Genomic DNA, 24,696 nt, shown 5'->3' on the forward strand with positions numbered 1-24,696 from the left:
TTTGACGACTTTTTTAAAAGTGAAATTTTTCCAATGGTCCCCCCTTCTTCAAATTTCGGCCAAAATTTGACATTATCGAAACTTTACTAAATATATTTTCTTGTAGATTTCGAACTCTAAAACTCACTTCCGGCCTCGTTTCTCTGATAGCAGTAACCGTTTTTCCAGAATCGACCATCGACAAATCGAAAATTTACAAATTCGCATTTCATGTCGATTTTTTCGAAACTGTTGCTCCGTGACCATTAACACGCTATATTTTTGGAATCAGCGTGTCGAGATCTACGTCCCTGAATTTTATCAGAAGTTTGAGACGACTTTTTTAAAAGTGAAAGTTTTCCAATGTTCTCCCCTTCTTCAAATTTCGGCCAAAATTTGACATTTTCGAAACTTTACTAAACACATTTTCTTGTAGATTTCGGACTCTAGAACTCACTTCCGGCTTCGTTTCTTCGATAACAGCAACCGTTTTTCCAGAATCGACCATCCAAAAATGGAAAATTTAGAAATTTTTTACAAATTCGCATTTCATGTCGATTTTTTCGAAACTGTTGCTCCGTGACCATTAACACGGTATATTTTTGGAATCAGCGTGTCTAGATCTACGTCCCTGAATTTTTTGACAATTTTTAGACAACTTTTTAAAAAGTGACAATTTGTGTCCCCCCTATTTCAAAAGGTCAGGAGCCGCCACTGGTATTTTCGGAGATTATCTGTCTAAAAAAAAATCGGATAGGGGACACGAAAGGTTGAGAAAACGCAAAAGTTCGCTTGCGCTTGGTAAAAATAAAGCACTGTATAATAAAAATTAAAAAATTTAACTGCAGTGTGACCACCATCATGTTAGAGGTTCTAGAAATTCACCAACTTGTCACTAGTCACTAGTGTCAAATGCTAAATGTCAATCTGTACATAACATTCACATTCAATGTCAAAAACACGGAATAAAAATACCATTTTGTAAATGTAAACAATTAAACTCCCACAGCTGAAACAGTGAGTATTGTCGAAACAGTTACATCTAGGCCTTCCCTCATAGCATAAAACTATTAATTAACCTCATCAGAATGTAATTTGAGGTTATAACTTTAAAGTAGGGCAGCTCTAGGTACATGTTAGCGACGTTCGTAAACAAACAAAACAGCACAACATAAATGTAGCTAAAACACAGAAATAATATAAGGTTTTTCTTTTAGTGATCTTCTAAAACAAAAGCCATGAATTTGTCAACGGAGACTCCACTTCAGCCCCTGACTGTAAATATAACCTATTTTTAAATGGTTGCTGCACGTAGATGTCGCATGAAAACTATAAGTGTAAATATTTATTTTTTAGAGCACTATCACTACACGTTTTTGTTTATTTAGTTAAAATGATTGCGGTATCAAAACATGACCTGTTCAATGTCTGTACTGCTGGTTGCAGAAAGTGGTCATGGGAGAATTTATCGCACGGTCAAACGCGTTATTAAGGCGATCTCGACTATTAAATAATTTGAAAAAAAATTTTATGTTGCAATTAAATATTTCGTTGATAGCTTTATCAGGTCAAGAGTCAGAGTTACAATGAACTTTCAAATACCTTAGATACAGTGTACTAAATTTTATGGGGTGGTAAAACCTAACAGGTTTATCAAGTCAAGAGTCAAAGTTGCAGTGAACTCTCAGATACCTTAAACACAATGTACTAAATTTGAAGGGGTGGTCAAAACACCCCTCTTCTAATGACCTCTCAAATACTGAAGTGGTAACAATGCTATCAGAAATATTTAACCTTTGCGAAATTAACAGTTAAAATGCGGTGATGTTATTTCTGGAAATGATTCAGTCCTTTTACTCTGCGTTATAAATTTACGCAACTTTTTTAGCTTCTATCAGTAACATTTTATTACGGATTGATAGCCACGCACACGTGTTAAATTCTTGTCGAATAAAATTTATTTTTTTTTATTACGATAAAGTTTATAAACAAATACGATTTGTTGGTGGGGTGAGGGTCAGCGTCAATAATGACAATTTTAAAAGAGGCGTGCAAGCAACTGTGTCAGTATCATTCAACCACTCATGTGATAATTATACCACCACTGGCAGACTAGAAACAGAAACGAAAATAGTAGAAATAATGAAGAAGGAATACGGAACCATCAACTCTTGCGATAGTGTAAGTATTATATATTTTTTAATTTTCGTAACTTGTACCTGTGTCTTTAATGTTTTACTGCAACGAAGAAATTCTTGTTCAATTTTTATTATGAAATTCACTTTTTAGTCATTTTACATTTTTTTGGTTTTAGTGATTATTTCACACTATTGTCTATTGATGATGTTGACTTTTTTTATATCGGTTTTTACGTTCGTTTGTCGTCAGTTCCCTTTTAAACCATCATGGAAAATTTCCGGCGTTCTAATCACTGTTTGTATTACTTCACAAGAATTTGACACACAACATGCAAGAGCTAGCCAGATAAACTAATGATAAGGACTTGATAAAAATTCTTTAATTTTTGATTATTCCACACGTAATCATCACCAAATCGTTGCCGTATGGTAATCGAAATTATTGAGTGGTTCTGAATTTTTATCAAGATTTAATTAACCGGCGCTTGTTATTAGCAATTTTAAACATCGGTGTAATCGAATGTTTGCCATTCGGATTACAAATTTCAACCGGACAAAGTTTATCGGAAATGTTTTACATTCATGTGCGATAATCCGAGAGGAAACTTACTTTTTGATAAAACACTTTTTTATCGCCTGCTGGTTTGGAATGAATAATAACACTATCATTATTTATTTAGGATATATAAGAATTTTTTCATTAACGTTGATTAGGTCCTTTATTAAAATTTTACATCGGCGGTGGAGTTTTCAGAAAAAAAAAATTCACAGTTGGGAATTTATAAACTTATAATCACCTATTTTGCGTTAGTTATTATTTTCAGTAAACCTATACAACCGTGACCTATACCCACAAGAATAATTTTCGTCGCTATGGAAATTGTATCCAAAACAATTTAGCTATCTGTTTTTAAACGGTTATCACATTTAAAACTTTTAAATCGGACACCCTTAAACTTAATCACGCAAAAATTGAAATTAATAGAAGGTCGGGGATAATTGGAATGGAAAATATTATAAACTGATAACCTCGTGTGGGTGATAAGCAAGAAAACGACTCATTACTTGAACGGGTGACAAAAAAATGACCTGGAACCGTTGGGCTTAACTGGTTAAAGCCAGCGGAATTTATATTTCTTTATTATCTTATGCCAATTATGAAGATTTTATTGTTTAACATTTGAAACTTGTTAACGTTTTATTTACTGAGTAACATGGTCATGGTCGTTAATTAAAAAAGTGTAAGTCAGACATATTTGAATGCAATATAAAAAAATACAGAAATAAAATATGGATACTCGTTATTTTTCGTCAAATGTGCAAAATATACAGTAGTGGCTATAGAAAACTGGATCACTAAGTTTTGATATACTCAATATTAAAAAAAAAAGGTTTAATTAGTGTTTTGGTTGATAACCAGGAACGTACATTCAAATTGCTCTTATGATAAAAAAAATTACATAACTAAAACTTTGTGTACTTGTGTTACAGTGGTCCAGTTTTTTATTGTCGCAACTGTACATATGGGGGTTATGCGTGTTATGGTTGTACGTCTCTTGATTTATACCTATTATTTTATATTACCTTTTACCCATTATTAGAAATGCATAAAGTCTTCCAAGCTCGTACTGTTACTTGCATGGCCAAGTCCATAAGCGTAAATATTGTTGTTGTCTGTTTTTTTTTTTTTAAGTAAATTACATTAGCGCTGACGTATAATGTGTTAATTCTTTATGCTAAAACGTGCTATTTTTGTGGATAACTAATACGCTTTATTTTGATTGTCAGACTTGTTTATCAAATTTTGTTTCTCAGTTTGTACTAGGGCATTAACTTCCCGTTTTAGTTTTTTGTACAGTACATTTAAATTTGTATTAGAATTAAATTTACATATTAAGTATTTTTAAAACTTCATGTGAAAATTTAATTTTTAATTTACCATGTCTAATAACTTTAAAATTTCGATTTCTCGATTTATCGAGATTTCGATTATTTTTTTTTATTCTTAGAAACTTAAAACACGTTTAAAATGGTAATTTTTGTACGAAAATATTTATTTTCCAATTAGACTCCGCCCCTAGGTCCACCAACGAATGAAAACTTCATTATTATTTAGATCAGGGCAGGTATGAGTGGGGCTTAATCTTTGGCTTTATTTTTTTCTTAATATACATAGTATTCTTTGAATAACACCATACTTAAAAACATGTTTTTAATTTCTCGTAAAAAATAAGGACTTTGCAGTTAAGCTCCGCCCCCACGACGGAATCATCACAATTGAGATAGGGCGGGTGGGCGGAGCTTATATTTTGCTTTTTTTTTCTTAATATACATAGTCATCATTTCACAACAAGAAACTTAAAACATGGTTAAAATGGTACATTTTTGCAAGGGAGTAAGGATTTTGCAATTATGGGGCAGAGCCTATTTTTCAATTTTTCGAATTTTTAAATTTTAGATTTTTCAGGTTTTTTGACTTTTCGATTTCTCGATCTTTAGATTTTTCGACTTCTTGGTTTTAGATTTTTCACTTTTTCAGTTTTTCAATTTTTCGATTTCTCGAGATTTCGATTTTTTAATTGATCTGTTTCTTGATTTTTCAATTTATTTATGGATTTTTTTTATTTCAAATTTTTAACTTTTCGATTCTTCAATTTTTCGAGCTTTCAGTATCTTGTTTTTCAATTTTTCGATTACTCAAATTTTCAAGACTGTGTTGGGATTTTTCAATTTCTTAATTCTGCAAATTTTGGATTTCTCAATTTTCGGATGTTAAAGTTTTACGATTTTCCTATTTTTCGATTTTGACATTTCTAAATTTTCAATTTTCGAATTTCTCAATTTCTCGATTAATCGATTGTTTGATTTTCCCATTTCTCGATTTCTTGCCTTTTTAGTGTCTTGATTTTTCAGATTTTTGATTTTTCAATTTTTCGAATTTTTAAATTTTACATTTTTCGGGTTTCTTGCCGTTTCGATTCCTCGATCTTTAGATTTTTCGACTTTTTGGCTTTAGATTTTTCAATTTTTCGATTGCTGGAATTATCAAGATTTCGATTTTTTGATTGATCAGTTTCTCGATTTTTCAATTTATGGATTTTTTTTTAATTTCAAATTTTTAATTTTTCGATTCTTCAATTTTTCAAGCTTTCAATATCTTGTTTTTCAATTTTTCGATTACTTTTCAATACTGTGTTGGGATTTTTCAGTTTCTTAATTCTGCAAATTTTGGATTTCTCAATTTTCGGATGTTAAGTTTTACGATTTTCCTATTTTTCGATTTTGACATTTCTAAATTTTCAATTTTTGAATTTCTCAATTTCTCAATTTCTTGATTAATCGATTGTTTGATTTTCCCATTTCTCGATTTCTTGCCTTTTCACTGTCTTGATTTTTCAGATTTTTGATTTTTCAATTTTTCGAATTTTTAAATTTTACATTTTTCGGGTTTCTTGCCGTTTCGATTCCTCGATCTTTAGATTTTTCGACTTTTTGGCTTTAGATTTTTCAATTTTTCGATTGCTGGAATTATCAAGATTTCGATTTTTTGATTGATCAGTTTCTCGATTTTTCAATTTATTTATGGATTTTTTTTAATTTCAGTTTTTTTTAATGTTTCAATTTCTAACTTTTCGTTTTTTCAAGTTTGGTTTATTCGATTTCTCAATTTTTCAATATTTTGACTTCTTCACTTTTCAAATTCTCAATTGCTTTTCAGTTATTTTTGGACTCTTCGGCTTTTCGATTTGCCAATTTTTCAGAATATCGAAATGTTCATCATTTCAATTTCCTAATTTTTTAATTTCATGATTTTTCAGGTTTTCGATTTTTTAATTTATCGCTTTTTTAATGTTTCGATTTTTCAAATTTTCGATGTCTTATTAATGTTTCAGCTTGTCGATTAATCGATTTTTCAACTTTCGATTTCTCAATTTTCCAATGTTCAGTTTTACGATTTTTCAATTTTTGACATTTCTAAAGTTTCAATTTTTCGATTTCTCAATTTCCCGATTAATCGATTTTTTTATTTTCCCATTTCTTGATTTCTCGGCATTTCAACGTTTTGTTTTTTCAGTTTTTCAATTCTTCAGATTTTTTGTTTTTCAATTTTTCGACTTTTTGATTTTTCAATTTTTCGAATTTTTCAATTTTTCGAATTTTTAAATTTTAGATTTTTCAGGTTTTTTGACTTTTCGATTTCTCGATTTTTGGATTTTTCGACTTCTTGGTTTTAGATTTTTCACTCTTTCAGTTTTTCAATTTTTCGATTTATCGAGATTTCGATTTTTTAATTGATCAGTTTCTCGATTTTTCAATTTATTTATGGATTTTTTTTAATTCGATGCATCAATTTTTCGATTTCTCAATGTTTCGGCTTTTCGATTTATTAATTTTCAACTTTCGATTTCTCAATTTTTCGATTTTTCAGGCTTTCAATATCTCGATTTTCAATTTTTCGATTACTCAAGTTTCCGATACTTCAGTGTTGGAATTTTTCGATTTCTTAATTCTTCCAATTTTTGAATTTCTCAATTTCTTGATTAATCGATTGTTTGATTTTCCCATTTCTCGATTTCTGGCCTTTTTAGTGTCTTGATTTTTCAATTTTTCGACTTTAATTTTTCATTTTTCGAATTTTTAAATTTTACATTTTTCAGGTTTCTTGACGTTTCGATTCCTCGATCTTTAGATTTTTCGACTTTTCGATTTGCCAATTTTTCGGAATATCGAAATGTTCATCATTTCAATTTTTTAATTTCATGCTTTTTCATGTTTTTCATTTTTTAATTTATCGCTTTTTTAATGTTTCGATTTTTCAAATTTTCTATGTCTTATTAATGTTTCAGCTTGTCGAGCCTTTCGAGTTTTCCATTTTCTCGATTTTTTAATTTATCGTTTTTTTAATGTTTCGATTCTTCAAATTTTCGATGTCTTATTAATGTTTCAGCTTGTCGATTAATCGATTTTTCAACTTTCGATTTCTCAATTTTTCAACTTTCGATTTCTCAATTTTTCGATTTTTCAAGCTTTCAATATCTCGATTTTAAATTTTTCGATTACTCAAATTTTCGAATTCTCAATTTTCGGATGTTAAAGTTTTACGATTTTCCTATTTTTCGATTTTGACATTTCTAAATTTTCAATTTTTGAATTTCTCAATTTCTTGATTAATCTATTGTTTGATTTTCCAATGTTTCGATTTCTCGCCTTTTTAGTGTTTTGATTTTTCAGTTTTTCGATTTTTCAGATTTATGATTTTTCAATTTTTCGACTTTTATTTTTCAATTTTTCGAATTTTTAAATTTCACATTTTTCAGGTTTCTTGACGGTTCGATTTCTCGATCTTTAGATTTTTCGAGTTTTTGGCTTTAGATTTTTCAGTTTTTCAATTTTTTTTAATATTTCAATTTCCAACTTTTCGTATTTTCAATTTTTTGACTTCTTCACTTTTCAAATTCTCAATTGCTTTTCATTCATTTTTTGGACTTTTCGGCTTTTCGATTTGCCAATTTTTCGGAATATCGAAATGCTCATCATTTCAATTTCCTAATTTTTTAATTTCATGATTTTTCAGGTCTTCGATTTTTTCGTTTTCTCGATTTTTTAATTAATCGCTTTTTCAAATTTTCGATGTGTTATTAATGTTTCAGCTTGTCGATTAATCGATTTTTCAAGTTTTCAATATCTCGGTTTTCAGTTTTTCGATTACTCAATTTTTCGTACTTCAGTGTTGGGATTTTTCAATTTTTCGATTCTTCAATTTCTTAATATTTTTCTCAGGATAACCAAAATTAAAACACCGGAGAAAAGTTTCAAAGAAGTTGTTAAACGTAATGTTTATATTATTATTTTCAATATTGTTATTAGGACGATAATTATTTAAAAAAAGTTGTTTGACTTCACTGACTGAGTACTGATTTATGAGACTTTTTTTTATTAACTGACTGTTCTTTTGGTGAAAAATTATTGTTAATATTAATTTGAAATTTAGTTGGGAATGATGATCTAATAATCCCAACTCCGGTCGTGTTATCTACAGAGATTATTTGTTACAAAATAATCAATTGAGGTAGGTACTGGTGACTAGTCCTGTACGCAATACGTGTAGGAATTAATGTACTTTAGTAAAGTTATTATTTACGTATCAGTCAATAACATTTCTTGAAAATTAGTACAACAGCTGCATGTCTTTGAGATAATCCGTATCGGAAGACTCCATGAGACGCTACGACGACAGTTCTTATCACAATAAAACACGACCCCAGAATTTCGATAAGGTTGAATAACATGCAATGTATCTGTATATTTTGCAAGGAATTTAACTTTTACCAACTGGTTTGACGAGTACCACTTTTTTATAGGAAATACTAAATTGTTAGTGCACACAAACACTCTGAATGCGCAATATTGCTTAAAACGCTTATCAGTAAAAAAAATATCCGCCATAAAATAATGGCTACGTAGATAACTGTGTAAATGTGTAGTTATCGTACACCATATGTTTCGCACTTAAACAAAAAATGATGCGCAAGGTATTGTTGCGTAATTAATTGACGAATTCACGTTTCTTTTTGTCCAGGAATCTAGATTGTTACTCGCAAAGCCGACGAGAAGCGACAAGGATGAAAAACAAAGGCTTTTGGACAGCGATGCGGCGGAAAATGTGTCGGTTGATATGGACAACGTCGCATCCGGCGACGATTTCACCGAAGATCCCTTGCTTAACAGAAAACTGGAACATCCCACTTCTAACTTTGACACAATGATACATTTGTTGAAAGGTAACATTGGTACTGGAATCTTGGCGATGCCCGATGCTTTTCGCAACGCCGGATGGGTCGTGGGACTTTTCGGGACCATGTTCATGGGCTTTATTTGCACCCACTGCATGCACATGCTGGTGGGTTGCTCCCACGAATTGTGCAAACGAACACAAAAACCCTCTTTGAGTTTCGCCGATGTCGTCGAAAGTGCTTTTAGAACTGGACCAGAATCGTTACAGAAATTTAGCAAAATAGCAAAGTAAGATAGGTTGACATCGTGATATTACTTATTTTCAATTTTATTTCAGAACGATGATCAACTCGTTCCTCTGCATTACCCAGTTAGGTTTCTGCTGTGTGTACTTTGTCTTCGTGGCGGCGAATCTTCACGACGTTGTTAAGCACTACTTCTTTGACATCAGCGTTCATTGGTACCTACTTATGACCCTAATTCCAATGATCCTGTTAAACTTTGTCAAGAATTTGAAATATCTGACTCCGGCGTCTTTGTTTGCTTCGATTTTGACTTGCAGCGGCTTGATCATAACGTTCTTTTATATGCTTCAAGATCTACCAGATACTTCTTCAGTGAAAGCGTTTTCTAGTTGGTCTCAATTGCCGCTGTATTTTGGAACCGCGATATACGCTTTTGAGGGAATTGGAGTTGTAAGTTTAATTATTATTAACAGTATTGGGGTTTTGATTGACGAATTTGTAAGGTTTTACCGTTGGAAAACAACATGAAATCCCCCCAGGATTTCAGTGGATGGACTGGTGTTCTTAACACCGGGATGGTGATTGTGGCAACGCTGTATACAGCTGTGGGTTTCTTTGGTTACGTCAAATACGGCGACAATGCAGTTCTAGGAAGTGTGACGTTGCTTTTGCCACCCAATGAATTGTAAGTTGAAACCACTTAAAACTGAAAATATTGGTGTTTTTTTTTTGTAGGTTGGCACAGTCGGTTCGTTTGATGATGGCAATTGCGATTTTTTTGTCATACAGTCTTCAGTTCTACGTTCCTTTTAATATCGTATGGCCTTGGATTAAAGTATATTTCCACACTGAACAGTCAAAACGACTGGCGGAACACGCTACTAGAACACTTCTAGTATTTGCGACGTTTGCTTTAGCTATCGCTATACCAAATTTGGGGGCCGTTATTTCGCTTGTCGGTGCTTTCAGTAGTTCAGCGCTGGCGCTAATTTTTCCACCTATAATCGAAATTGTCACCTTCTGGCCTGACAAGTTAGGAAAAAATAACTGGATTTTATGGAAGGACATCTGTATTGTATTATTCGGTTTTATTGGATTCATCGTCGGATCGTACGTTAGTCTACTGAATATTCTCCATCCTGATATCTAAATACCACGAAATCTCGATAATAATGATGACAATAATTTTGTATTGCGGCTAGTTATCGTAATTTATTTTTATTTAATTCTGTATATAATTTTATTAATTTTAAGTATTATTCTAGTGGTGTTGCACTCAAAACACCTAATTCCTGTGACATCAGTATTGCTACATTTTATAAATCATGTAAATATTTTTTTATGTTTTATTACATTATGTTATGTATATAAATTGAGAAAATATATGTATGTTTACCATTTAATGTCTGTAATTCGGTTTATAAACTATAAAGACATTTACAATGAAATTGCCATCCATGAATGACATGGCCCTTCAGGCACTTGAAATTTATTCAATGGAGTCTATAAACTCATAGGTCAAAGTGCAAAAAGCCTTGAGTTTCGTTATCGTGCCGTGCTGGCAAGCCTTTGTCAAGTTGTGGCTCAAATCAAACGGATCCTGGATACAAAATGGGGACAAACCACGAAATTGTTCGCCATTTTCGCTTTGTATCCTTTGAATGTAACTTTTCATTTCTATAGGCAAGTTTTCGTCTGGTTTTTCGTTAAAAAGGAGCTTCGGGATAGTGGTACCCAGCAGGGGACACACTACCTAAAAAAAAAAAATCAATCAGTAAATTTATATAGCGCCATGGAAAAAAGTGCAACTAACCTGATTAGCATAATCAAATTTACAAAAATAAAAAAAGAAATCCCGTAGCAACTGTTTTATGTTTGCGTTGTACGGTTTCACGAATTCCCTCATTCTTTCAATTGCGACGGTATAGTTTAACGTATCCCAGCCTAAAAAACAAAAAACGACAACACTATATCAATCTTAATTGGTACCGTCGTGCAAAACTACCGTCTATTATTAAAGATTGAGTAGGATTGTAATTCCTCACAGTTTTGACAGGTAACAAATAACCACTAGTTTGTAGGAAAAATACAGCCATTAATGCAAGCCCATAATTCGTTATGTGTTCGTTAAGTTTGCAACAGTCCGACCACTTTTTTAATAACAGAATAAAAGGCTGCGTGATTGGCTGTAAGTCAATACAAAACCTAGAAATGAGCTTAAATTAAATTGAAACAGTTAAAGTGGCCAATACCACCTTAAGAATTTGGTATTTTCAACACCTAATCCGTGTCTGAACGAAATATCGCAGTCTAACTTGGTAAAATTGTGGTGTACCTTAACAATTGGAGTTCTTGCTGAAGGTATAGGAAGGACATGAGAAAAATCTTCCTTGAAACTTTTCAATACCTTTGCAACCTTTTTAACAAACTGCTCTTGAGTTTGGGAGTCTTGGTAGTTAGTACCCAAATACATATCACCGGTGTCCATGAACACATCCAAGTCGCTTTGCTGTTACAAAAACCACAATTACTAATACACACGCTAAATCAATACATTAAACATATACATGATTTCCTAGTCCCGATATTCTCGACCCGAACGGATATGCTTTACAATTCGGGTAAATTCCTCGCAACGCTTCTTCCAAGTCTTCAAGGCACTTTTGCATTTTCTTTTGATGATCAATGACTTGAATCGCTTCAACTTGTAAACACCGCGCCTGATCGTCGATGAAATTTGTCGACCCGAATAACTTCTTCACGGAGAAAGGTATTTTGACTTCTGCAAGATTCAAAGTTAAAGTGGTGTAGTTTTACCGGGAAATTAGACCTTTTGCTCTGCCGGGTTTGCCGCCTCGAGAACTGTGTCGCTTCAGGGACATTTCGTCGCCGTAGATTACAGTCATGCAGGTTTTGCATTCGTATTCGGCCACTTTCTGCTTTCTTCCTTGGGGCATACTGTCGTGCCTACATTAAATAAGTTAAATTGCATTAATTTTGTTGACAAGTAATTATTGTTATTGCTTTTTATAATATATATTCGTCAAGTATACGCCCCGCCCACCCACCCGATCCCACAAAAGAAGTCAAAATTAAGCCGCACCCATATCCATCTCTAGCTAAATTGTTTGAATTTCTCATTCGTTGTTAGACCGAGGGGCGGAGTCTAACTGCAAAATCCATATTTCCTCACAAAAATTTACCATTTTAAATGTGTTTTAAGTTTCTAAGAATAAAAAAATCATCACAATTGAATAACAAAAAATTAAAAATTAAAAAATGGAAAAATTGAAAAACCAAGGACTCGAAACATGAAAAAAATCCATAAATTGGAAAACTGAAAAATCTAAAATTTAAAAATTGAAAAAGTGAAAAATCGAGTAATTAAAAATTGATAAATTGAGAATTGAAATACTGAAAAATTCCAAAACTCAAATATCAAAAAATTGAAAAAAGTCAAAACTAAAACTGAAAAATTGAGAAATCGAAAAATTTAAAAGTCGAAAAATTTAAAACCGAGAAGTCGAAAAATTGAAAGATCGTTAAATTCAATAATAATAATAATAATAATAATGATTTATTTAACGGTTAGACCAGTTACAAAAAACTGAAAAATTAAAAATCGAAAAAGTAAAAAATCGAGATTGAAAATTGAAATGTAAAAAAAAAATCGAAAAATTGAAGAATTGGCATTTTGAAAAATCCCAAAGCTAAAACACCGAAAAATTGAAAAATCGAAAAACCGACGTCGCAAAATCGACAATTTAAAAAAATTGAAAAATCGAAGAGTCGAAAATTGAGAAATCGTAAGATTGAAACATCGGAACATCGAAAAATTGAAAAATGAAAAAAACTGAGAAATCGAAAATTAGAAGAGTCGAAAAATCGAAAAATCCTAAAATTGTAATATTTAAAAATTGAAAACAGTTGGTAGGCGTAGGGGAGGAGCCTAATTGCCTAAATCCATATTTTCTTACAAAAAATTACCATTTTAAACACGTTTTAAGTTTCTAAGAATAAAAAAATCATCACAATTGAGACGGGGTGGGTGGGCGGGGTTTATATTTTGCCTTTTTGTCTTAATGTACATAGTATTATTTGAAGAACACGATACTCAAAAACATGTTTTTGATTTCTTGTAAAGAAATAAGTATTTTGCAATTAAGCTTCGTCCCATTGTTTCACATCGAATAAAAAAAAAACTAAAAAATTAAAATATAGAAAAATTGAAAAACTAAGGACTCGAAACATGAAAAAATCCATAAATTGGAAAACTGAAAAATCTAAAATTTAAAATCGAAAAAGTGAAAAATCGAGTAATCCAAAAATTGAAAAATTGAGAATTGAAATATTGAAAAATTCCAAAATTGAAATATCAAAAAATTGAAAAATGCGGAAAAAATTAATTGAAGAATGGAGATATTAAAAAAAGCCAAAACTGAAATAGAAAAATTGAAAATTCCAGAAATCTAAAACCGTCAAGTCAAAAATTGAAAGATCGTTAAATTGAAACATCAACAAACTGAAAACTTTAGAACTTGAAAAATTCGAAAAATTGAGAAATATTAACATCAATAATAATAATAATAATAATGATTTAGACCAGTTTTAAAAAACTGGAAAATTGAAAATCGAAAAGTAAAAAATCTAGAGATCGAAAATTGAAGCGTCAAAAAATTGAAAAATTGTAGAATCGACATTTTGAAAAATCCCAAAGCTGAAATACCGAAAAATTGAAGAATCAAAAAGTGAAAAACCAAAAATTGAAAAATCGAAAATAAAAAAAAATTGAAAAGTCGAGAAATCGAGAAATAAAAATGATTATTCGGGAACACTGAGAAATCGAAAAATTGAAGAATCAAAAATTGAGAAATCGTAAGATTGAAACACCGGAAAATCGAAAAATTGAAAAATGAAAAAAAATGAGAAATCGAAAATTTGAAGAGTCGAAAAATTGAAAAATCCTAAAATTGTAATATCTGAAAATTGAAAACCGTTGGTAGACCTCGGGGAAGAGCCTAATTGCCTAAATCCATATTTTCGTATAAAAATTTACCATTTTAAACGTGTTTTAAGTTTCTAAGTATAAAAAAAATCATCACAATCGAGATGGGGTGGGTGGGCGGGGTTTATATTTTTTCTTTTTGTCGTAAGGTACATAGTATTCTTTGAAGAACACGATACTCAAAAACGTGTTTTTTATTTCTTGTAAAGAAATAAGTATTTTGCAGTTAAGCTTTGCCCCATTGATTCACATCGAAAAAAAAAAAAAATTAAAAATTAAAAAATTAAAATATGGAAAAATTGAAAAACCAAGGACTCGAAACATGAAAAAATCCATAAATTGGAAAACTGAAAAATCTAAAATTTAAAAATGGAAAAAGTGAAAAATCGAGTAATCCAAAAAGTGAAAAATGGGGAAAAAAATAACTGAAGAATGGAAAAATTAAAAAAAGCCAAAACTGAAACAGAAAAATTGAAAGTATTTTGTAGTTAAGCTTCGCCCCATTATTTCACATCGAATAAAAAAAAATAATTAAAAATTAAAAAATGGAATAAATAAATTGGAAAACTGAAAAATCGAGTAATCCAAAAATTGATAAATTGAGAATTGAAATATTGAAAAATCTCAAAACTGAAATATCAAAAAATTGAGAAATCGAAAATTGAAAATTCGAGAAATCTAAAAGTCGAAAAATCTAAAACCGAGAAGTCGAAAAATTGAAAGATCATTAAATTGAAACATCAACAAACTGGAAAATTGAAACATTGAGAAATAGAAACATCAATAATAATAATAATAATAATAATGATTTATTTAACGGTTAGACCAGTTACAAAAATTGAAAAATTGAAAATCGAAAAAGTAAAAAATCGAGAGATCGAAAATTGAAACGTCAAAAAAATCGAAAATTAGAAGAATCGACATTTTGAAAAATCCCAAAGCCGAAGTACCGAAAAATTGAAGAATCAAAAAGTGAAAAACCAAAACTGAAAAATCGAAAATTAAAAAAATTGAAAAGTCGAGAAATCGAGAAATGAAAATGATCATTCGGAACTGAGAAATCGAAAATTTGAAGAGTCGAAAAATTGAAAAATCCTAAAATTGTAAAATCTAAAAATTGAAAAACGTTGGTAGTCCTAGAGGAGGAGCCTAATTGCCTAAATCCATATTTTCTTACAAAAATTTACCATTTTAAACGTGTTTTAAATTTCTAAGTATAAAAAAATCATCACAATTGAGATGGGGTGGGTGGGCGGGGTTTATATTTGGTCTTTTTGACTTAATGTACATAGTATTCTTTGAAGAACACGATACTCAAAAACATGTTTTTTGTTTCTTGTAAAGAAATAAGTATTTTGCAGTTAAGCTTCGCCCCATTATTTCACATCGAAAAAAAAATAAAAATTAAAATTAAAAAATGGAAAAATTGAAAAACCACGGACTCGAAACATGAAAAAATCCATAAATTGGAAAACTGAAAAATCTAAAATTTAAAAATCGAAAAAGTGAAATATCGAGTAATCCAAAAATTGAAAAATGGGAAAAAAAATAACTGAAGAATTGAAAAATTAAAAAAATCCACAACTAAGGCCCGGTTTTACAATGCAAGCTTAAGCGAGGTTCAAAGATAAGCCTTGGTTCAACTGCAGTTGTCCGTTTTACAATACATAGTTCAATGTTAAACCGCACTCAAACGAAGGCTCAGCTGAGCGCTGATGTCAGGGTGGTTTAAGCTTCGCTCAACTGTCCATAACCTCAAACGTCTGTGCTTTATCGTTTTGGTGGTGTGACAGCATTATAATTGAAGATGCAAAATTTATTAGGAGTATTTAACTGACGATGAAGACGTTTTAGAAGTGATAAACATATTAGAACCGGCACGTATGCGACGACCAAAAGTTTTTCAATTGAGAGAAAATCACTTTGAAAAGTGAAATGCTGGGGAATTTTTTAAACGATTTCGTTTTTCCAAGACTGGCGTACGGTTTATTTTGCAACAAATACAGGAGCAAATTACATGGCGAACGGAAAGAAATCATGCAGTATCATCGGAGCAAATGCTACTTGTGACTTTACGTTTCCTTGCCACTGGATCGTTTCTGCAAGTTGCTGGTGACTTTATAGGGATTAGTAAAGCAACAGCTTCTCAAATAATTAATGTTTTGGGGTGTGGAAAAGACGCTTTCCAGCATTGGCTTTTGGAATTCGTTTAAAAATGTGTAAAGTAGAGGCAGTGGTTGTCGCAACAGCAGTTTTACACAACATTGCAATTATTTTAAATGAAAAATAACCGCCAGTGGACGCAGAAGAAGCAGCAGTGAATTTTGTGAACGATGTTCTAATTGAAAACATTGGAGAATATAGTGGCAATTATAATCAGAACAATTTTGTACGGAACCAGTTCATCAGAGAATATTTTACTAATTTGCATTTTTTGATTTTGTTTTTAGTTGCAGTAAATAATAAAATGTAATGTAATTATTTATTTAAGTTTTATTATTTAAAATATTAAATTTTTGGGCAATTAATATTTCAATCTTCATTTGGTGTTCTTTCTTGATTACTTCTAATTCAACTGCAGCTTTGTCTCTCATAATTTGCATTTCTAATTCATGTTTCTCTTTCATGGCTTTTAATTTAAACTCTTGCTCCTTTTGGATGTATTCCTTTCGACTTAGTTCGACAAGTTCTTTGGCAGCGGCCCATTGCTCTAACTTATCACTTGTCTGGTTTCCTTTACCTATACAAACAATACATTAATAAAGTTTTAAGACAAGTGGCAAACATTTTTTAATATAAATATATATACATATAATACCTCTATGATATGGAGTGAGTGCTGAAGATTTTTTTTGCTTCAACATTTTGGGGGTGTATTTAGCCCAATTCCCAGTTTGACCATTTTCTACAAAAATAACCATAGGTACAAGTCAAAACTAATTATTTGATTATTATTAATGTTTACCACTTTCTTTATTGGGACAACTTATTTTATCCATAACAGGCACTTCTCTCGACATTGCTCCAGTTTGATCTTTTGGCATAAAACAATCTGAAATAAATAATAATAAAGAAAAAATAGTAAAAGATTTCTGAACAAAGTGTATGTAAGAATAAAAAGTATTTACCATCATTTTCGTCATCAGAGAGATTATACATTGATGTACATTGTTCTTCCAAATGGGCAGGCGTGGTGATGAGACAACCAACATTTATCCCGCCGTTACTTTGGAATGCTGAAAAGCATCAACATTTTAATTTTACAATACATATTATTCATAAAAATACTTCTTACAGGTTGTTTCGGAATCGCCATCAAATTCGCTGCTATGCCCCATTAGTCTGGCCCCGAGAATTTCTTTTACAGCCACATCAACATCGGTGACCTCAATACTTTGTTGTGACCCTCCCCCAGTACCACCGACATAGGCTTTCTCGTCAGCAAATTTTTTCGTTGTCCTCTTCTTAATGCTATCGTACTTTTTTTTCAAAACTTTGTGGTCCCGGAAGGTCGGGCCAGATAAAGAATTGAACTCTACTTCAATTTTCTTCCAACACTGATTTTTTTTTTGATTTGCATCAGTGTTGGACAATTTACACTCCAGAATATTTTTATACTTGCTCACTAAAGATAGGAGCAGGTTTTCTTCGGATTTTGTAAAATTCGGAGCACGTGTATTACTCATCTGAAACGAAATGTTAAAACCATCATAATCATCTACTTTTAAGGAGCAAATGTTATATATACAAATATACGTACCCCACAAACGCAGAAAACTAATTACTTTGCAGAATTTACCACAAATAATTTATAATAATGTAAACAACTTCGAATCGGCGTACACAAATAATGACAACAAAACAGACCCAACGTGGTCTCAACTGTCAGATTCTCGGGTGCGCGCTACCAACCTAAGGAAATTTGTGGTTCAGCTGAACCGGACGATAGCGGTGTTTGTAAAACGGACGCATGAATTGAACCTCAGTTCAGTTGAACTCAAGTTCAGTTGAACTCGTGTTGAACCGGACATTTGTAAAACCGGGCCTAAAACAGAAAAATTGAAAATTCGAAAAATCTAAAAGCCGAAAAATCGAAGTCGAAAAATTCGAAAAATTGAGAAATAGAAACATCAATAATAATAATAATGATTTACTTAACGGTTAGACCAGTTACAAAAAACTGAAAAATTGAAAATCGAAAAAGTAAAAAATCGATAGATCGAAAATTGAAACGTCAAAAAATCGAAAAATTGAAGAATCGACATTGTGAAAAATCTGAAAGCTGAAATACGGAAAAATTGAAAAATGGAAGAAAAACTGAAGAATCGAAAAAGTGAAAAACCAAAACTGAACCATCGAAAAAAATTGAAAAACCGAAAAACCGAAGTCGAAAAATCGAAAATTAAAAAAAATTGAAAAGTCGAGGAATCGAGAAATGAAAATGCTTATTCGGGAAACTGTGAAATCGAAAAATTGAATAATCAAAAATTGAGAAACCGTAATATTGAAACATCGGAAAATCGAAAAATTGAAAAATCCTAAAATCGTATTATCTAAAAATTGAAATCCGTTGGTAAACCTAGGGGAGGAGCCTAATTGCCTAAATCCATATTTTCTTACAAAAAATTACCATTTTAAACACGTTTTAAGTTTCTGAGAATAAAAAAAATCATCACATTCGAGACGGGGTGGGTGGGCGGGGTTTATATTTTGCCTTTTTGTCTTAATGTACATAGTATTATTTGAAGAATACGATACTCAAAAACATGTTTTTGATTTCTTGTAAAGAAATAAGTATTTTGCAGTTAAGCTTCGCCCCATTGTTTCACATCGAAAAAAAAAAAAAACTAAAAAATTAAAAAATGGAAAAATTGAAAAACCAAGGACTCGAAACATGAAAAAATCCATAAATTGGAAAACTGAAAAATCTAAAATTTAAAAATCGAAAAAGTGAAAAATTGAGTAATCCAAAAATTGAAAAATTGAGAATTGAAATATTGAAAAATTCCAAAATTGAAATATCAAAAAATTGAAAAATGGGAAAAAAATTAATTGAAGAATGGAAAAATTAAAAAAAGCCAAAACTGAAACAGAAAAATTGGGAAATCGAAAAATTGAAAATTCGAGAAATCTAAAAGTCGAAAAATTGAAGTCGAAAAATATAAAACCGAGAAATCGAAAAATTGAAAGATCGTAAAATTGAAACATCAACAAACTGAAAAATTCAAAATTTGTAAAATTCGAAACATTGAGAAATAGAAACATTAATAATAATAATAATTTATTTAACGGTTAGACCAGTTACAAAAAACTGAAAAATTGAAAATCGAAAAAGTAAAAAATCGAGAGATCGAAAATTGAAACGTTGAAAAAATCGTGAAATTGAAGAAACGATATTTTGAAAAATCCCAAAGCTGAAATACCGAAAAATTAAAAAGTGGAAGAAAAATTGAAGAATCAAAAGTGAAAAACCAAAACTGAAAAACGCAAGTCGAAAAATCGAGAATTTAAAAAAATTGAAAAATCGAGAAATGAAAGTGATTATTCGGGAAACAGAAATCGAAAAATTGAAAAATGAAAAAAAGTGAAATCGAAAATTCGAAGAGTCGAAAAATTGAAAAATCCTAAAATTGTAATATCTAAAAATTGAAAACCGTTGGTAGACCTAGGGGAGGAGCCTAATTGCCTAAATCCATATTTTCTTACAAAAATTTACCATTTTAAATGTGTTTTAAGTTTCTAAGTATAAAAAAAATCATCACAATCGAGATGGGGTGGGTGGGCGGGGTTTATCTTTTGCCTTTTTGTCTTAATGTACATAGAATTCTTTGAACAACACAATACTCAGAAACATGTCTTTCTTTCATTAGAATAAACTTAAAACGTACTTAAAATTCTTGAATCACTTATAAAATTTCACAATAATCGGTCTAGTAGTTTCGGAAATTATGAACCTAATAGAAGTCGATAGAGACAGACGATAGACAGACACAACAAAAAAAAGGCAATTGTAGACAAAAAAGCCAAGAAAAAACGAACAATAAAACAACAAAATAGCGACTAAAAAGGGAACAAAAAACAAAAAAAGCGACAAAAAAAGATTACAATGACACAAAAAGTGAATAAAAATCTATAAAGGAAAAAGGGACAAAAAATAAATGAGAAAAACCTCCAAAAAGGCGACGAAATGGAGTTGAAACAGTTATTAAAAAAGGGTAAAAACGGGAAACAAAAAATGCAAAAAGAAATCGAGAAAAAATCCACAACAAAAGCCCACGAAAAAGGGCTACGAAAAATATAAAAAATGTTCACCAAATAAGTGAGGAAAAAACGATAAAGAGAGACGAAAAGACGACAGAGAAGCAAAAACTGAAGACCTCTTTTTTTATTTTCTAATTACGCCCCGCCCCTCGGTCTGATAACAAATGAAAAATTCATCACAATTGAGATCGGGGCGGGTAAAAGTGGGGCTTAATCTTTAACTGCGAATAAAAAAAAATCATCACAATTGAGATAGGGCGAAGGCCAGCGAATAAGAGATGGCGCACCAACATTTGGCCGTCAAACGCCGTCGAATAGCTTGTACCCCAATCGCGCGCATAGGCAACCCTCATAACAGCAACGAAACGGTTCTTAAATCTACCACTCGATACAGGGCGACGAAAAAAATTTGTAAGAAGCTCATAGTAAGCATTAAGATAATTTACAAAGTTGCCAGATGAGCCTGGCACAACTTTGCCGTTATTTCGAGTCAATTAGATCTTATTTCGTTTAGAAGTTTCTGATAAATAAATGGGATTATTATAATGAATAAATAATACAAACAAATTATTACTTGCTGTTTTAAATGCTTGTTAATGCTATTGAAAACGTAAAAATAAATGTATATAACACATTGGAATTTTTTTTACGCGTTGGTGAGCTCGCTTTTGTTACTAATAATTAGAAAGAAAAATGATCTTAAATCGTTTTCACAAAGTTTACAATACTTTTTTTGAAAATTTAATACACTAGAGGCGGATATACACCAAAGACGAAACATATGCATTAATATATGTCAAAAAACGGGTAAAATATGCAGCATAAACTCAAAAATAAGTCATTTTCTTTCACATTTTATGATGTAAGTACAATTATATCTACAACTCGTAAGTGAAAATGTAGGTTTTTTTTTTGAATAATTTGTGTTAAAATAGATTATTTGTGGTTTTATGGTTTACTTACATTCACTTATTTACAATGAATGTTTTTAATACATAGCACAAGTTCTTGGTATTATTTATTTTTACTTCAAATAATAATCGTGTTTTCTTTTATGTATTAAAAACATTCACTGTAAATAAGTAAATTATGTACATAAACCATAAAACCATAACAATTTTTTCCTACGACCTCTATTCAAAATGCCAATTTATGCAGAGGAATTGAGGCGTAAAGATGCTTCACTGAATTTATTACCAACGATTTTTCGGGAAACGTATGCCATAGCCAATAATCGTCTGATGGATTAAAACAAGTAATAATAATAATTGTTTGTATTATTTATTCATTATAATAATCCCATTTGTTTATCAGAAACTTTTAAACGAAATAAAATCTAATTGACTCGAAATAATGACAAAGTTGTGTTAGGCTCATCTGCCAACGTTGTAAATTATCTTAATACTTACTACGAGACTCTTACAAATTTTTGCGTCACCCTCTATCGAGTGGTAGATTTAAGAATCGTTTTGTTGCTGTTATGGGGGTGCCGTCGTTTGACGACCAAATGTTGGTGCGCCATCTCTTATTTGCTCTAAACAATAGGATGGGTCTACCTGTATGTATTTAATCAATGACATTTATCATGCTTATCATAACTTTAAAACATCTACAAGATTTCAATGTTGTTTTTTGAATTTTGAAGTGACGTTATCACATTATTGGTGGGGATGATTAGACAAATTTTGGTTAGCGTTTTATTTGATAACAACCGGGGCGGTACTTTCGGATGTCTAATAAAAATCGGGACGGCGGGCAGACAGAGGGACAGAGAAACTTATTTCTTCGTACTCTAGGGGTCATGAAAGGTCGAGAAAACGCAAAAGTAGACGGTCGGCCGACGAACTCGATTGCAATAATACACATAAACTTTGTGCAATATATAGATTAAAATTATCGCCTGCAGTGATGTACTTACTGATAATAAACATGTTTACAGTGAAATGAGAATCATCATTTAAATTTAGAAATGACTTTGTAAACAAAAATGTACCTCACCTATTAGGTCCTTTGATAAAATGATCCTCCCAAGCGACCTCATCTTTAATATGAGCATTACAAATTTCACAAAAGAAGTTATACTTAGAATATGAAACACCAGATGCTTGCTTATGTTGGGCACTATAAATATGATTCCTTATGTCTGTTCTGTCATTTTTAAAATTCATTTTACAAAGTATGCATGTAACCACATCTAAGTTCCTTTTTAAGAAAGCCAAGTGCTCATTGTGTCTAGGTGGTAACATTATGCCATTTGGGTCAACCACAAACTTGACAGTAACACATTTTGGTGGTGCTAAAAAACGTGTTACTGAAATAACTTTAATAACTCTAGAGTAACTCACCAGAACCTCCATTTTTCATTTCTTTCACTTTTTCTATTTCTTCCTTCTTGACATTATTCACGACAACCCCATAAACCTCTACCTGCATGTCCAACAAATAAAATTCAGTCAATTTTCCTTCAGGAATGGGAAAAATCTTCAAGACTTTATTCCTATGAGACTTATCTTTAATGTGCTCAATGACCACGTTGTAATTAACAACTTCTTGACACAATTGACATTTAACGCAGTTTAAAGCTGGAAGTTCTGGAATAAAATGTAACTGATGAGCTTGAAAATTAGGATCCTGACTCCTCCAAAACTCGTGATATTGTTTGAGTGCATTGGTATTCAGAGGATTCGATGCATACTTCAAGTGCCTCTGCCCAGAACAGTGATTCTTTATAACAAAAGATGTAATTTTTGAAACACGACCCCTCGACAACAAACTGCACGGACACAATAAGCAGTTCCCTCGTCCCACCCCGCACCGCTGTATTGTGTATTCAGATAAGCTATCTCTGCGACGTGCAGCCAATATCAAAGGCTCCGGATACAGAGCCTCCTCTACCCTATGATCGTAAGTAACTATGAAATTAAATTTGAAGTCATTTAAGCCATTCGTTGATTCCGCAGTATGCACCGTCTGGTTTAAATCTTCACTAATGTCGTCATTTGTTGACGACTCTCCGTTCTCGAAGTTGTCATCGAACTCATAAAGCTGGTTGTAAGTTTCCTCGAAATGAGGATGCTCTTGAAGCTTGCTCCAGATGTTTTCTTGTGGTTGAATCTCCACAGTTTCGGCACAAACATTACAAGTGAATGTCTGCTTTGTGTAACTGACTGATTTACTGATTTCTGACAACGCGAATTTGAGTTTTTTCTTCAAGTTGAGAAGGAGGTAAATAAAGGTTTCGTTTTCCTCAGGTGGGCATCTGAGCAAATACAGACGCGCCGTGGTAAACCAGTTTGAAAATTCTTCTATTTTTGACTTCACTTCATTGTTTAAAGCGTCATTTGGGTTTTTAAGATAACATTCGTTTTCTAGTTGGTCGACTATGGAGAGGGACATGTTCGAGGTAACCTCACTTTTTGACATCACGATTAAACAAAAATAAAACGGCAGTTTTACACATACAATCACATAGTACTTGGGCAATCACAGTAATTACATTCACGATTTGTTTTTGAGAAAAAAATATTTACTATAACCTGGTCTCTGAAACACTTGACGCAACCCTCACTATCTGTCAACTGTCAACTGTCAAACTGGTCAAACGTCAAGCCAAGCAGTGTTGTCAAACTATTTTATTGAAATCAAAGAAGTTTTCAATTTATTAAAACTAACACAGGTAACATCACTGACATCACCTAACTAGGTTTTGATGTGTTTCGTCATTTTTTTTGGACGTTTGAAAACTTGGTTTATAATGAGCAGAGCTCGGAATTATATGCAAAAAAAAATATGTAAATATGCGGATTTATATGCAAAAAATTGCTGAAATATGCAAAAAAAATTACATTGGACTTAAACTACACATTTACAAATTAAAACTAACTATTACTCGATTAACTAGCTATTTTATTAACTAACTAGTTACTCTCTTCAACAATATTATTATTTACATTTATTAAAATGTGTTTTACTTGATTTTCCATTTTAAACGAATGTCTTCGATCACTTAAAATGTATTTATACACTGAAAAACAACGCTCTACATCGACAAAACTGTCCATTTAAAACTTTTGCCACATTAGTTAGTCTAGTTAGTACGTAAAACTTCCATTTTTACTAAGGACTTCGTCTAGTTTTTTTAAAACTGTTTGAGCAATAGGACCTTGTGCTTGTGTGTAAAATTTTAAAAAATCCAAAAATTGAGAAATAAAAGAAAAGAAAAATTAAAAATTTAAAAATTCGAAAAATTGAAGAATTGGGAAATCGAAACACCAAAAAAATCAAAAAAACAAAAATCTAAAATTCAAAAATCAAAAAATTGAACACTCGAAAA

General features: G+C 31.4%; 3 protein-coding genes across 7 annotated transcripts; 1 reads left to right on the forward strand and 2 right to left on the reverse strand.

Annotated features, from left to right (window-relative positions):
• Nucleotides 1-895: 895 nt before the first annotated feature.
• On the forward strand, nucleotides 896-10,495 carry LOC135125052 (proton-coupled amino acid transporter-like protein pathetic). Of its 5 annotated transcripts, none has more exons than XM_064050373.1 (6): nucleotides 896-996; nucleotides 1,197-1,256; nucleotides 8,698-9,140; nucleotides 9,190-9,547; nucleotides 9,601-9,782; nucleotides 9,833-10,495. In XM_064050373.1, the coding sequence occupies exons 2-6, from the start codon at nucleotides 1,218-1,220 to the stop codon at nucleotides 10,245-10,247; spliced, it is 1,437 nt and encodes a 478-aa protein (XP_063906443.1). In that variant the 5' UTR covers nucleotides 896-996; nucleotides 1,197-1,217; the 3' UTR covers nucleotides 10,248-10,495. The 5 variants fall into 5 exon arrangements, with proteins under 5 accessions (XP_063906443.1, XP_063906427.1, XP_063906454.1 ...); XM_064050357.1 differs by lacking the exon at nucleotides 896-996 and adding an exon at nucleotides 1,336-2,160 and having other exon boundaries at nucleotides 1,223-1,280; XM_064050384.1 differs by lacking the exon at nucleotides 896-996 and having other exon boundaries at nucleotides 1,224-1,316.
• On the reverse strand, nucleotides 10,483-23,965 carry LOC135125042 (uncharacterized). The gene is made up of 8 exons (XM_064050344.1): nucleotides 22,709-23,965; nucleotides 22,362-22,659; nucleotides 11,928-12,064; nucleotides 11,665-11,879; nucleotides 11,353-11,606; nucleotides 11,103-11,302; nucleotides 10,911-11,041; nucleotides 10,483-10,850 (listed from the first exon to the last, which is right to left on the reverse strand). Exons 1-8 carry the CDS (start codon nucleotides 23,784-23,786, stop codon nucleotides 10,587-10,589), a joined length of 2,577 nt encoding a protein of 858 aa, XP_063906414.1. The 5' UTR covers nucleotides 23,787-23,965; the 3' UTR covers nucleotides 10,483-10,586.
• LOC135125073 (myb/SANT-like DNA-binding domain-containing protein 3) lies at nucleotides 16,578-18,093 on the reverse strand. The gene is made up of 6 exons (XM_064050406.1): nucleotides 17,863-18,093; nucleotides 17,398-17,788; nucleotides 17,231-17,338; nucleotides 17,068-17,154; nucleotides 16,921-17,007; nucleotides 16,578-16,842 (listed from the first exon to the last, which is right to left on the reverse strand). Exons 2-6 carry the CDS (start codon nucleotides 17,786-17,788, stop codon nucleotides 16,589-16,591), a joined length of 927 nt encoding a protein of 308 aa, XP_063906476.1. The 5' UTR covers nucleotides 17,863-18,093; the 3' UTR covers nucleotides 16,578-16,588.
• Nucleotides 23,966-24,696: the final 731 nt, after the last annotated feature.

The sequence above is a fragment of the Zophobas morio genome, unplaced genomic scaffold (assembly GCF_036711695.1).
Source record: "Zophobas morio isolate AGI-343-1 ecotype UQ-CSIRO unplaced genomic scaffold, CSIRO_AGI_Zmor_V1 ptg000002l, whole genome shotgun sequence".
NCBI classification, from domain to species: domain Eukaryota; kingdom Metazoa; phylum Arthropoda; class Insecta; order Coleoptera; family Tenebrionidae; genus Zophobas; species Zophobas morio.